Source organism: Protopterus annectens, chromosome 17.part0 (genome assembly GCF_019279795.1).
Source record: "Protopterus annectens isolate FY-2018-M chromosome 17.part0, PAN1.0, whole genome shotgun sequence".
Lineage (NCBI taxonomy): Eukaryota > Metazoa > Chordata > Ceratodontiformes > Protopteridae > Protopterus > Protopterus annectens.
The window spans coordinates 693,725,804-693,741,217 of NC_056751.1; the positions used below are offsets into that span (position 1 = coordinate 693,725,804).

The 15,414-nt window shown below is 37.0% G+C and overlaps 1 protein-coding gene across 3 annotated transcripts in view; it reads right to left on the reverse strand.

Annotated features, from left to right (window-relative positions):
• Positions 1-15,414, reverse strand: part of LOC122791664 — a 384,215-nt gene that overhangs the window by 229,708 nt on the left and 139,093 nt on the right. For all 3 annotated transcript variants that reach the window (XM_044059492.1, XM_044059493.1, XM_044059489.1), the window contains 2 exons: positions 10,730-10,837; positions 2,068-2,175 (listed from right to left, as the gene is read on the reverse strand). In XM_044059492.1, the coding sequence (XP_043915427.1) occupies positions 2,068-2,175; positions 10,730-10,837 (216 nt within the window). The remainder of the gene's footprint in view (positions 1-2,067; positions 2,176-10,729; positions 10,838-15,414) is intronic.

The window sequence follows — 15,414 nt, forward strand, 5'->3', positions numbered from 1 at the left end:
TATAGTCTTCACGCATGGCCACATATATTTTCTATAGTCTTCATGCATGGTCACGTATAGTTTCTATAGTCTTCATGCATGGCCACATATATTTTCTATAGTATTTATAGATGGCCGAGTATATTTTCTATAGTCTTCAAGCATGGCCACATATATTTTCTGCAGTCTTCATGCATGGTCATGTATATTTTCTATAGTCTTCACACATGGCTACATATATTTTCCATAGTCTTCACGTATGGCCACATATATTTTTTATAGTTTTCATGCATGGCCACGTATATTCTCTATAGTCTTCATGTATGGCCACATATATTTTCCATAGACTTCATGTATGGCCACATATATTTTCTATAGTTTTCATGCATGGCCACGTATATTTTCTATAGTCTTCATGTATGGCCACATATATTTTCTATAGTCTTCATGCATGGCCACATATATTCTCTATAGTCTTCATGTATGGCCACATATATTTTCTATAGTTTTCATGCATGCTGTTTTAAATTATTGCCATTCTTCTTTGACTTCATCTATTGCTTCCTCTTCTTCCTCGGATGCTCATGCCCTGAATATTTCCTTGCATTCCATTGCTGTCATTCCAGTCAACCTCTGAGTCTTCAGCCATGTTTCAATTGACCTTAGGGCCTTTTCTGATTGCTGATTACAGCTGACTTCAATTCCTTAGTGTTGTTCTTACTTTTTCTGGGATAGGTCAATAGTTTCACTGGGGATCACGTTAAAATCTTTGATTCTACCCCATGCCCTTTCTTTACTAGGAAGAAGTCTACCTGCGTTGCATGTTGGCCAGTCACGTATGTTCTCTTGCGACTGTTTCTCTTGGTGAACCATGTGTTGGCTACCATTAAGCATGTGCTATGCAGAAGTCTAGAATGGCCTCTCCTTCATTATTGCCATTTCCCCACCTATGAGGCCCGGGGCAGGTCACACATCCTGTTCTGTCTGTCCTGATATGAGCATTCAGGTCCCTCATTAACAACAGCAGCTCCTGTTATCCAGCTGTATCTAGTAGGTCCTGTAGCAACTGCCTACATATGCTCTTTTCCTCGTTGTCACAAGCTGCTAGGGGGCACAGACAGAGTATGAATGTACTACTCAGGATGAGCACTAGTCATAGACTTTGCATTCCTAAGCCAGGTGGCCTTGCTGCACTGCCCATCCACTTTGTCTCCTGGACACACAGGATGTGCAGTTTCCTCCTTACTATCATGTCATCCACTTCCAAGCTGCATTCAGTCCATGAACCTGTACTTACTTTAGCGATAATAGTTCATTTTAAGAGGTGAATTTGTTTCATGTCCACCTTTTGCTTAGTAGAGCTATCTTGGGAAACCCAGGCTGGGCAACTGAACAACAGCTAGTCAGTAGCTTAATGGCTGAAGGCTGATGGGTTTTTATGGTATGTACACACTGGCTAATAGAGGCACAATGACCCCTCCTACTGTTTGCATGGGTCCCTGGAGCGGATAAAAGTAGGCCATGTCCTCAACCTACTTATCATCTTCCCCTGGCCTTTCCCTAGTAATCCTCCTTTCATCTGACAATGAATAGCAAAAGCACAGAGATTTCAAGTTGAAGCGATTAAACATACTTACACGCACCAGATGTAGGATTTTGAAACCTTTCTGATGGGGGTTACTGGCTAAGGGATTAAAAGACGAATGTGAAGAAAACTAAAAGAGCTGGGCATGACGCAGTAATGAGTTCACAGTTAGCAAACCACTGCTTTTAAATGAGAGATCTAGCATTGACAGCCAGTGTCTCATAGCAAAACACTGCTCTAAGAAAGTGTGTTCAACCAACCAGCGAGAACCTTAAAGTCAGTTATATTAAGCACAGATGCATGAAGGGGGCTTGCACCTCAGAGAGAATTCATCTGTAATTTTCAGGCCATTTATTGGACTGGGCTCTCATTAATGGATCTTGATAAAGTAAGATCTAATACAACATAATGCAGCCTTTATTTATTTTCTCTTTCTATAGTTCACAGTTATAATGTCTGTGAATTGATTGCTGCCCTGTTTCAAACATCTTTCCATTACTTACCATGAGAAATCTTTTTACTGTTACGGTGCCGCTCTTCAGACGAATCTGATTCTTCATCATCTTCTTCAATTTTTGTAATTTTCTTTTCGATTTTCACATTTCCTCCCCCTGTAATATTAAAAGAAACAGAAGAAGTAGTTACAAATTTGATTTTTGTTCTGGAAATGTTTTCCAAAACAGTGTATTTTAGTAGATGTAGCTATCTACAGTGCACTACTTTTAAAGCACAGAATATGTAATTACGGTAATGATATCACAATATAACATTGCCATCTGTGCTGGGTAAACTTATTTATTTTTTCCATAAGAAAATCCAACATTTCTCTACAGCATTAATTGCAAAGAAAAAGGCAATTTCTGGCAGGATATGATGAAATTCAAATTTTTGACAACTTCGTTAGCAGCACACATTGTGTAATGTGTGAGAAAAAAACTATGTAATAATTAGCACATATTCAATTATGCTGCCACAGAACAATGCACTGAAACCATTGTTTATCAGAATTAATGCACATCCCTCTACTGGCTTATTATACTTGTCTATGAATAGAAATTAAGTAATTTAATATCTCTGATTGTCCTGTATCAGTCAAATTATGAATAGTACTATATATGTTAATGCAATGCCTTTGCCAGGTTCTACTGTGAAATGTTGATGTCCTCAAACACAACATGTCAAAAGGATGAAAAAGAATGTCCAAAATTCAAAATGCAAAATATATATATATATATATATATATATATATATACACACATATATATACATATATATATATATATATATATATATATATATATATATATATATATATTTTTTTTTTCTTTTGGGGAGGGCAAGTTCTGCTGCATCCCAGTGATGGGGAGGCAACCCCCATTGCATCCCTCTAAGCTATATGCACCAACTACATGGTCAAACCAAATTTGAAGAAGAGAGAAATCTCCAAAACAAGTAAATTATTACTTGCACAAACTTAGAAACCGTACCAGCAATAACTTCCCATGGGAAAAGGCTTTCATCTTTATTGAATTCATCTTTTTTTCTCTTTGTGTTACTGATATTTGACCAGTTTTACCTGTAGCATGTAAAGGGGCCCCACCTTTGGTTACCATCATAAGTAATGTATGAACATAACTTATCTACAGTATGAAGCTATGGATTTTTTCATCCTGTGTAGGGAAATTAACTTGCAGCAATGTTACATTACACATAGTTTTTAATATCACAGAACTGTTGCTTGACAATATAACTAAATACATTCTCTGAAAAATAACTGTAGCTGAAATGATGAGGGAGGTAATATTAAGAATGCGCTTTAACTCTTCAGATGTACTAGCAGTATCTGGTAAGCATAATACGTGTTATTGCCAGGGAGACTAATAAGTCTGATGCAGAAAGAACACATCGGATATAAAGCAAACAGCCACCATAACATATAATACCTTTCAGTACACTATAACGGAAAAAACATGAAGTTATTCCTAAGCAGCATGTGATAAATCATCCTTGCATATAAAAGTAGCAAAATGACCCTCTCACACATAACCCCCATTGTCATTTCAAGGTACATTGCACCACCGTGATGACTCACTGAAAGCACCTAGTAAGGTCATCTAGCACAATATTTATTATAAAACAATAATAATTGTCTATTTCACTTTTAACCTTAATAATGTATCTTTGCTTACGTGTTATTAGCTTTGGATATTAAAGACTACAAATGTTGTTGTATCTTTCGGCTTTTCCCAGTTAGGGGTTGCCACAGCGAAACTCCGGTCTGCTAATGATTGGCAGTAGATTTTTATGTGCTGAGTTGCCAGCCCTGATGCACAACCTTCAACGAAGGTATGCCCATTCACACATGTCTCCACACAAAAGACGCTTTAGCTGGGAATCGAACAAGACAACGTGTTACTGTGAGGCGACAACGCTACCTCAGCACCACCACAGATGTCAATGCATGTAAAGACTGAAAGTTCACATATATCAAGTACTTATAGATCATTAACAATATGTGATTGTTGTTTACATAAACTCTCTAAATAGCTCACTTCATATGTCGCTATCTGCATTAAGAAAGCTGTGAAGTGTAAGTTTATGGTTTATATTGGTGGTGGGTATGTTTACACATGTGCTTCTCTTATTTATTATAGTATGTTTTTAGCATATTCTTATATTTCTACTGAGTCTATTCCTGTTGTATTTGTGGTTCAGATGTAAACAGAGCTTTCAAATTTGTTTTACTTTATTTACATTTTTGTATCTTATTTTTTTATTTTTATTTAATTTAAATATATTTATTAATTTAATCTAGCTTCATTTTGTAAACTGTCATTCATATGGTATGAGCCTGAGTATCGAAATTTCGTGCAGTGATACACACTTTTTCCTCTGCTTTGAGCTGTATGACAACAAAGTTTACTTTGACTTTGACTTATAGATTTAATAGTTATAAACACAGCTATATGTAACACACTGCTCAGCATTTTTTTTTTGCATTATGTAGCAGATGTATTAGGGAATATACTTAATTGTAAGTGCTGGAGTTTGCTATATTATTCACATCATAAGTTATCCCTACCTGTAACATCGGCATACTGTAACCAAATATTCCGTGTAAATAGTTGGCAGAATCAGATGACAAATATGCCAGCATGTAAACTAAATGTTTCATTTTTTATATTCAACTATTTATTTAGTCATCATTAATTGGAGAACGTTTAGCTACGCTGCAATGTTACGAGGAACAAAAAAACTAGATTCTGAAGATTGTTGATGTCATCTGGATCAGTGAGAATGGTTAGTTTCACAGCCCGTCATTTACCTGCAGATACGCCCCTGTTGAAAAGAGGATACCTGTTTCCCAATACAAAGATAAGACCCCAACATGCAAGGAAAACAGTGTTTGTCTAACTCGAGTATAACCATTTCTAGCGGCATTTTGCTGGCTCGGGATAACCAGACTTGTAGACAGATACCTGTTTTGGAATCAACAGTTGCCTTCATGTAACTGTGATAAGAAAAAGTAGTTACATTTTGCATTCCACACCTGGTTCTGTATTATGACTACTGCATGATGGACGCACATCCCCTTCCCCATTAGTTAAATGATTAAATATATATATGGTCTCTCTTTCTCTCACTCTCTCATTAAGTCTTCTTGGCTTTATATAGTATATATAAAAGTTTAACAAGCTATTGAAACTTACAGTACTTGTGTAGTTCTCTACGTAAAGTTAAATACAAAGTGACTGCCTTCTTGAATGAAATCACCTACACTAGTTTTAGACCACACATACATAGCTATTGACTGTTTTGTATATTACATGAATTAGTTAGACATCATAACCCTGTATATTTTACTTCTGCAGAAATTTATGGATACATGAGTTATGTCTTTGATTGTGTCCTGTAGTAAACTCCTTCTCAAACTTTATTACGTTCCCCACTTTGAGCAAAATGATCAGTAGCAAATAAAGTTAAAACTCAGTGAATTAACTTTTCCACATGGTGTTCAACATTCTAGGTTTTACACTGGAATTGCATTGCCACTGATTGCTTTATGCACCTTCTATATCAGTACAGATCACATAACTATATATTTTATTCATGTAGAACTTTATTGATCAAGACTTGGTGGTGGTATTTCTTTGCATATTGCAGTGCACAACTACAGTATTTCCTCATCAAACCTGCATGTGCAGTATCTAAAATGTACAAGACACAATTATTGCACTCAGTCTTCAGCCAGCAACCATAAAAGGACATCTCTTAACTCCCTTGGTCGTTTTGGTTTATTCAACTCTTGGTCCACACTTTCTACTCAGTATCCATCAGCAATCTGTCCCCACAGGCTGTTTAAGAATAGTTAAAGTGAGGTACTATGCATTAAACATATGTTCATATGCTTGTTTTAAAGTTTATGCTGGCTGCTTGTGCAATCAGCTGTGCAGTTATGAAGCTTGTATCATGCTTAGTCTGCTTGTTTGGTTCCCCCCAATTTGTCCAAACCCTTAATCACGCCTGGTCCTCACTTCACAATGCACCTCATAATTTACTTCACAATGATGAAAGCTAAACACTCATTTTCCTCAGTTCTAAGCCACTAATAGTTATTTTAAGCTTTATACTGCTTAGCACTGCCCAGACTAAAACTCACTTGTGCCATAAGTCCTTACCCACAATAGTGGCTTAAGCTTTATACTGCTTAGCACTTTCCAAGGTAAAACTTACATCTGCCATAAGTCCTTACCCACAATCGTAGCATAAGCTTTACACTGCTTAGCTCTGCCCAGACTAAAACTCACATGTGCCATAAGTCCTCACCCACAATAGTAGCTTAAACTTTACACTGCTTAGCTCAGCCCAGACTAAAACTCATGTTTGCCATAAGTCCTTACCCGCAAAGTGTACTGAAAAAGCCACATCGCTATTAGTTAGCCCTTTAATTTAAGCAATTACACGCGGCTTCCATCAGCCATTTAATACTAATACAGCAGTATATTTAGCCACTATTGGTGCAGTGGTGCAGCGGTCGTGTTGTCACCTCACAGCAAGAGGTTTTACAGTTTGACTCTAGGCTGGGGTGCCTTCTCTGGAGAGTCTGTATGTCCTCCCTGCGTTCATGTGGCTTTCCTCCAGGTGCTCTGGTTTCCTCCCACATTACAAAGACATGCATCTGGTGTGTTTCTCCCAGGGTCTTAGCTGAAAACTGTCTTTGTTCCAAGTTGGACTTTCATGGTTAACAGATGTTAAATAAATAAAATAAAGAATTTACTTTTTTAATATTGAAAAAAGGCTTACCACTGTTGCAATCTTTGTCAGTCTAAAAGGAGTCTTTTTTTATAAACTAGTTCCTTTTTCTCAAGCACACTCACTCATTTTGTCTTTCTCAAATATATTTTACAAAATAAGTCTATTATTGTACAGTGCAGAACTAAAACAGTCCACAGTCCTGCTTCCTCAAGAGCTCATTTTAAGCCAGATACTTTTCTATTTCTGCATTTATAATCCCCCATTACTTTCTCCTACTCTAAAATATATTATAGCTGGATGACTTGCTATTCTAAAAGTGCATGGTAAGGACTATCCAGCACTCTCTTTAAAACTTGTGAGAAGTAATGATCTTATACAAATGCTGATAAAAGCTGACCATATTATTAAGCACAGCACATAATTCTCTTTTACCCCCTCAGTTCATCTCACTCTGACCTGCTCATCTCCCATCTAAATTTCTAGTACACTACGCATTTATTTACCAATCACTGTCTCTTGCACATTCATGCAATGCGAGAGGAGCTTGATTCCTCTTTACTGCCCAGTTATGAATACCCCCTTTACTCTTGTACACTGCCAGTAGAATGCTTATCCTACAGTCATCTAGACTATGCCTTTCTCTCCATACTACTATGACTACCCTCAGGAGCCGCTTCTCCCTAACTCCCCAACAGCTTGATCATATCTGATGTAATCTTATCTGGACCTGCTGCTTTCCCTGATTTCATTTTCCTTAGTGCTGTTCAAACATTTTCTAGGTCGGGCTCTTCTTCCTAGTTCATCATGGAATATCTATGGGGCAGCACAGCTTCTGTGAGGTTGTACTCCTTCTGTCTGCCTTTGAGGTCCTGTGCACTGGTAAGCAGGTCGTTGCTTCAATCCCTTATGAAAAGTCTCTGCTGACTCTCTTTCTCTGTTTACCTTATAACTTGGTAGAGTTTCTTTCTTGCATCTAATGAGTCACTTCCCAGAAGCTGGTATCGTACTTCTGAGGCCTAGTTCTTTACTATTGCGACTGCTTTCTTAGCCCCTTTATTAGCCAGCTTATATTTCCTCTTAGCCTTGTCCGTCTTTTCTATCTCTTACTTTTTCCTGCACTCCTTTTTATTTTTTTGATAATTTCCTGAATTTCTACATTGCATCACCAGTTCTCTCTAATGCACCTCACTTCAAAATCTGTCACAGCCACATATATTTTCTATAGCCTTCATGCATGGCCACATATATTTTCTATAGTCTTCATGCATGGCCACATATATTTTCTATAGTCTTCATGAATGCCCACATATATTTTTTATAGTCTTCATGCATGGCCACATATATTTTCTATAGTCTTCATGCATGGTCACGTATATTTTCTATAGTCTTCATGAATGGCCACATATATTTTCTATAGTCTTCATGCATGGTCACGTATATTTTCTATAGTCTTCATGAATGGCCACATATATTTTCTATAGTCTTCATGCATGACCACATATATTTTCTATAGTCTTCATGTATGGCCACGTATATTTTCTATAGTGTTCATGCATGGCCACATATATTTTCTATAGTCCTCATGCATGGTCACATATAGTTTCTATACTCTTCATGCATGGCCACATATATTTTCTATTGTCTTTATGGATGGCCGCGTATATGCTCTATAGTCTTCAAGCATGGCCACATATATTTTTTGCAGTCTTCATGCATGGTCATGTATATTTTCTATAGTCTTCACGCATGGCTACATATATTTTCCATAGTTTTCATGTATGGCCACATATATTTTTTATAGTTTTCATGCATGGCCACGTATATTTTCTATAGTCTTCATGCATGGCCACATATATTCTCTATAGTCTTCATATATGGCCACATATATTTTCTATAATTTTCATGCATGCTGTTTTAAATTATTGCCATTCTTCTTTGACTTCATCTATTGCTTCCTCGTCTTCCTCGGATGCTCATGCCCTGAATATTTCCTTGCATTCCATTGCTGTCATTCCAGTCAACCTCTGAGTCTTCAGCCGAGTTTCAATTGACCTTAGGGCCTTTTCTGATTGCTGATTACAGCTGACTTTAGTTCCTTAGTGTTGTTCTTACTTTTTCTAGGATAGGTCAATAGTTTCACTGGGGATCACGTTAAAATCTTTGATTCTACCCCATGCCCTTTCTTTACTAGGAAGAAGTCTACCTGCGTTGCATGTTGGCCAGTCACGTATGTTATATTGCGACTGTTTCTCTTGGTGACCCATGTGTTGGCTACCATTAAGCATGTGCTATGCAGAAGTCCTGAATGGCCTCTCCTTCATTATTGCCATTGCCCCACCTATGAGGCCCGGGGCAGGTCACACATCCTGTTCTGTCTGTCCGGATATGAGCATTCAGGTACCTCATTAACAACAGCAGCTCCTGTTATCCAGCTGTATCTAGTAGGTCCTGTAGCAACTGCCTACATATGCTCTTTTCCTCAGTGTCACAAGCTGCTAGGGGGCACAGACAGAGTATGAATGTACTACTCAGGATGAGCACTAGTCATAGACTTTGCATTCCTAAGCCAGGTGGCCTTGCTGCACTGCCCACCAACTTTGTCTCCTGGACACACAGGATGTGCAGTTTCCTCCTTACTATCATGTCATCCACTTACAAGCTGCATTCAGTCCATGAACCTGTACTTACTTTAGCGATCCTTAGTTCATTTTAACAGGTGAATTTGTTTCATAGGTTCATAGGTTCATAGGTTCATACTAGGCTATCTGCCCGAGGGCATTTATAAGCCTAGCCCATTGTTTTGTGGCTTACGCCACCCCTTTAGTATGGGGAACTATACCCATTATTTTGCTGTGCCTCTGTCGAGCAGTGACACTGAGGTAATTCCTGGGGTATATCTGCGATCTCCCATCCATTGGTCAAGATTTCTCTTGAACAAGGCCAGCGAGGTGCTCTGCCTCACATGTACCGGGATTTTGTTCCACAGCATAGGGAGTCTTTGGGTGATGACTCTATCTCTCCAGCACGTCCTATTAATAGCCGTGTCGAGGTTTAAGTCTCCCGCCCTTGTGGCTCTGATGGATCTAGATTTTTTGAGGTGAAGCATATTCATCAAATCTGGGTTTGACATGGCCTTGTATGTTAGGCAAAGGTCACCTCTCATGTCCACCTTTTGCTTAGTAGAGCTATCTTGGGAAACCCAGGCTGGGCAACTGAACAACAGCTACTCAGTAGCTTAATGGCTGAAGGCTGATGGGTTTTTATGGTATGTACACACTGGCTAATAGAGGCACAATGACCCCTCCTACTGTTTGCATGGGTCCCTGGAGTGGATAAAAGTAGGCCAGGTCCTCAACCTACTTATCATCTCCCCCTGGCCTTTCCCTAGTAATCCTCCTTTCATCTGACAATGAATAGCAAAAGCACAGATATCTCAAGTTGAAGCGATTAAACATACTTACAAGGACCAGATATAGTATTTTGAAACCTTTCTGATGGGGGTTACTGGCTAAGGGATTAAAAGACGAATGTGAAGACAACTAAAAGAGCTGGGCATGCAGTAAGGAGTTCACAGTTAGCAAACCACTGCTTTTATATCAGAGGTCTAGCACTGACAGCCAGTGTCTCAGAGCAAAGCACTGCTCTAAGAAAGTGTGTTCAACCTACCAGTGAGAACCTTAATGTCAGTTATATTAAGCACAGATGCATGAAGGGGGCTTGCACCTCAGATAGAATTTGTCTGTAATTTCCAGGCCATTTATTGGACTGGGCTCTCATTAATGGATCTTGATAAAGTAAGATCTGATAAAACATAATGCAGCCTTTATTTATTTTCTCTTTCTATAGTTCACAGTTATAATGTCTGTGAATTGATTGCTGCCCTATTTCAAACACCTTTCCATTACTTACCATGAGAAATCTTTTTACTGTTATGGTGCCGCTCTTCAGATGAATCTGATTCTTCATCATCTTCTTCAATTTTTGTAATTTTCTTTTCGATTTTCACATTTCCTCCCCCTGTAATATTAAAAGAAACAGAAGAAGTAGTTACAAATTTGATTTTTGTTCTGGAAATGTTTTCCAAAACAATGTATTTTAGTAGATGTAGCTATCTACAGTGCACTACTTTTAAAGCACAGAATATGTAATTACGGTAATGATATCATAATATAACATTGCCATCTGTGCTGGGTAAACTAAATAGCTTTTCCATAAGAAAATCCAACATTTCTCTAAAGCATTAATTGCAAAGAAAAAGGCAATTTCTGACAGGATATGATGAAATTCAAATTTTTGACAACTTCGTTAGCAGCACACATTGTGTAATGTGTGAGAAAAGAACAATGTAATAATTAGCACATATTCCAATTATGTGGCCACAGAACAATGCACTGAAACCACTGTTTATCAGAATTAATGCACAACAGTCTACGCGCTTGTTATACTTGTCTATGCATAAAAATTAAGTAATTTATTATCTCTGATTGTCTTGTATCAGTCACATTATGAATAGTACTATATATGTTAATGCAATGCCTTTGCCAGATTCTACTGTGAAATGTTGATGTCCTCAAACACAACATGTGAAAAGGATGAAAAAGAATGCCCAAAATTCAAAAGGCAAAACAAAAAAAATATATATACATATATATATATATATATATATATATATATATATATATTTTTTTTTTTCCTTTTGGGGAGGGCAAGTTCTGCTGCATCCCAGTGATGGGGAGGCAACCTCCATTACAATCCTCTAAGCTATATGCACCAACTACATGGTCAAACCAAATTTGAAGAAGAGAGAAATCTCCAAAACAAGAAAATTATTACTTGCACAAACTTAGAAACCATACCAGCAATAACTTCCAATGGGAAAAGACTTTCTTCTTTATTGAATTCATCTTTTTTTCTCTTTGTGTTACTGATACTTGACCAGTTTTACCTGGAGCATGTATAGGGGCCCCACCTTTGGTTTCCATCATAAGCAATGTATGAACATAAGTTATCTACAGTATGAAGCTATGGATTTTTTCATCCTGTGTAGGGAAATTAACTTGCAGCAATGTTACATTACACATAGTTTTGAATATCACAGAACTGTTGCTTGACAATATAACTAAATACATTCTCTGAAAAATAACTGTAGCTGAAATGATGAGGGAGGTAATATTAAGAATGTGCTGTAACTCTTAAGATGTACTAGCAGTATCTGGTAAGCATAATACGTGTTATTGCCAGGGAGACTAATAAGTCTGATGCAGAAAGAACACATCGGATATAAAGCAAACAGCCACCATAACATATGATACCTTTCAGTCTACTATAACGGAAAAAAACATGAAGTTATTCATAAGCAGCATGTGATAAATCATCCTTACATATAAAAGTAGCAAAATGACCCTCTCACACATAACCCCCACTGTCATTTCAAGGTATATTGGACCACCCTGATGACTCACTGAAAGCACCTAGTAAGATCATCTAGCACAATATTTATTAAAAAACAATAATAATTGTCTATTTCACTTTCAACCTTAATCTTTGCTTATGTGTTATTAGCTTTGGGTATTAAAGACTACAAAATGTTATTGTATCTTTAGGCTTTTCCCAGTTAGTGGTTGCCACAGCGGAACTCCAGTCCGCTAATGATTGGCAGTAGATTTTTATGTGCTGAGTTGCCAGCCCTGACACACAACCTTCAACGAAGGTATGCCCATTCATGCATGTCTCCACACAGAAGACGCTTTAGCTGAGAATTGAACAGGAAAACGTGTTACTGTGAGGCGACAATGCTACCTCAGTACCACCACAGATGTCAATACATGTAAAGGCTGAAAGTTCACATATATCAAGTACTTATAGATCATTAACAATATGTGATTGTTGTTTACATAAACTCTCTAAATAGCTCACTTCATACGTCTCTATCTGCATTAAGAAAACTGTGAGCTGTAAGTTTATGGTTTATATTGGCGGTGGGTATGTTTACACATGTGCTTCTCTTTTTTATTATAGTATGTTTTTAGCATATTCTTATATTTCTACTGAGTCTATTCCTGTTGTATTTGTGGTTCAGATGTAAACAGAGCTTTCAAATTTGTTTTACTTTATTTACATTTTTGTATCTTATTTTTTTATTTTTATTTAATTTAAATATATTTATTAATTTAATTTAGCTTCGTTTTGTAAACTGTCATTCATATGGTATGAGCCAGAGTATCGAAATTTCGTGCAGTGATACACACTTTTTCCTCTGCTTTGAGCTGTATGACAATAAAGTTTACTTTGACTTTGACTTATAGATTTAATATTTATAAATACAGCTATATGTAACACAATGCTCAGCATTTATTTTGCATTATGTAGCAGATGTATTAGGGAATATACTTAATTGTAAGTGCTGGAGTTTGCTATATTATTCACATCATAAGTTATCACTACCTGTAACATCGGCATACTGTAACCAAATATTCTGTGTAAACAGTTGGCAGAATTAGATGACAAAAATGCCAGCATGTAAACTAAATGTTTCATTTTTTGTATTCAACTATTTATTTAGTCATCATTAATTGGAGAACGTTTAGCTACGTTGCAATGTTACGAGGAACATAAAACTAGATTCCGAAGATTGTTGATGTCCTCTTGATCAGTGAGAATGGTTAGGTTCACAGCCCGTCATTTACCTGCAGATATGCCCCTGTTGAAAAGAGGATACCTGTTTCCCAATACAAAGAGAAGACCCCCAACATGCAAGGAAAACAGTGTTTGTCTAACTCGAGTATAACCATTTCTAGCGGCATTTTGCTGGCTCGGGATAACCAGACTTGTAGACAGATACCTGTTTTGGAATCAACAGTTGACTTCATGTAACTGATAAGAAAAAGTAGTTAAATTTTGCTTTACAGACCTGGTTCTGTATTATGACTACTGCATGATGGACACACATCCCCTTTCCCATTAGTTAAATGATCGGATATATTTGGTCTCTCTTTCTCTCACTCTCTCATTAAGTCTTCTTGGCTTTATATGATATATATAAAAGTTTAACAAGCTATTGAAACTTACATTACTTGTGTAGTTCTCTAAGTAAAGTTAAATACAAAGTGACTGCCTTCTTGAATGAAATCACCTCCACTAGTTTTAGAACACACATACATAGCCATTGACTGTTTTGTATATTACATGAATTAGTTAGACATCATAACCCTGTATATTTTACTTGTGCAGAAATTTATGGATACATGAGTTATGTCTTTGATTGTGTCCTGTAGTAAACTCCTTCTCAAACTTTATTACTTTCCCACTTTGAGCAAAATGATCAGTAGCAAATAAAGTTAAAACTCAGTGAATTAACTTTTCCACATGGTGTTCATCTCTGTAGGTTTTACACTGGAATTGCATTGCCACCGATTGCTTTATGCACCTTCTGAATCAGTACAGATCACAGAACTATATATTTTATTCATGTAGAACTTTATTGATCAAGACTTATTGCTGGTATTTGTTTGTATATTGCAGTACACAACTCAAGTATTTCCTCATCAAACCTGCATGTGCAGTATCTAAAATGTACAAGACACAATTATTGCACTCTGTCTTCAGCCAGCAACCATAAAAGGACATCTCTTAACTCCCTTATTCTTTTTGGTTTATTCTACTCTTGGTCCACACTTTCTACTCAGTATCCATCAGCAATCTCTCCCCAGAGGCTGCTTAAGGATAGTTAAAGTGAGGTACCATGTATTAAACATATGTTCATATGTTTATTTAAAGTTTATGCTGCCTGCTTGTGCAATCAGCTGTACAGTTATGGTGTTGTAGCATGCTTAATCTGCTTTTTCCATTCCCCCCAACATGTCCAAACCCTTAATCACACCTGGTCCTCACTTCACAGTGTACCTCATAATGTACTTCACAATGATGAAAGCTAAACACAAATTTTCCTCAATTTTAAGCCAATAATAGTTATTTTAAGCTTTACACTGCTTAGCACTGCCCAAACTAAAACTCACTTGTGCCATAAGTCCTTATCCACAATAGTGACTTAAGATTTACACTGCTTAGCGCTGCCCAGACTAAAACTCATGTGTGACATATGTCCTTACCCACAAAGTGTACTGAAAAAGCCACATCACTAGTAGTTAGTATATACAATTAAACTTGGCGTCCATCCGGCATTTAATACTAATTCAGCAGTATATTTAACCACAGAATATACTTTTTAATATTCAAGAAAGGGCTTCTCACTAGTGCAATCTTTGTCAGTATAAAATGAGTCTTTTTTATAAACCAGTTCCTTTTTCTTAAGCACACTTACTCATTTTGTCTTTCTCAAATCCACCATCTTACAAAATAAGTCTATTGTTCTACTGTGCAGACCTAAAACAGTCAGCAGTCCTGTTTCTTCAAGAGCTCATTTTAAGCCTGATACTTTTCTCTGTCTGGAATAATAATCCCCCTTCACTTTCTCCTACTCTAAAAAATATTATAGGTGGATGACTTGGCTATTCTAAAAGTGCATGGTAAGGACTAAGTAATATCCAGTACTCTCTTTAAAACTTGTGAGAAGTAATGATCTTATACAAATGCTG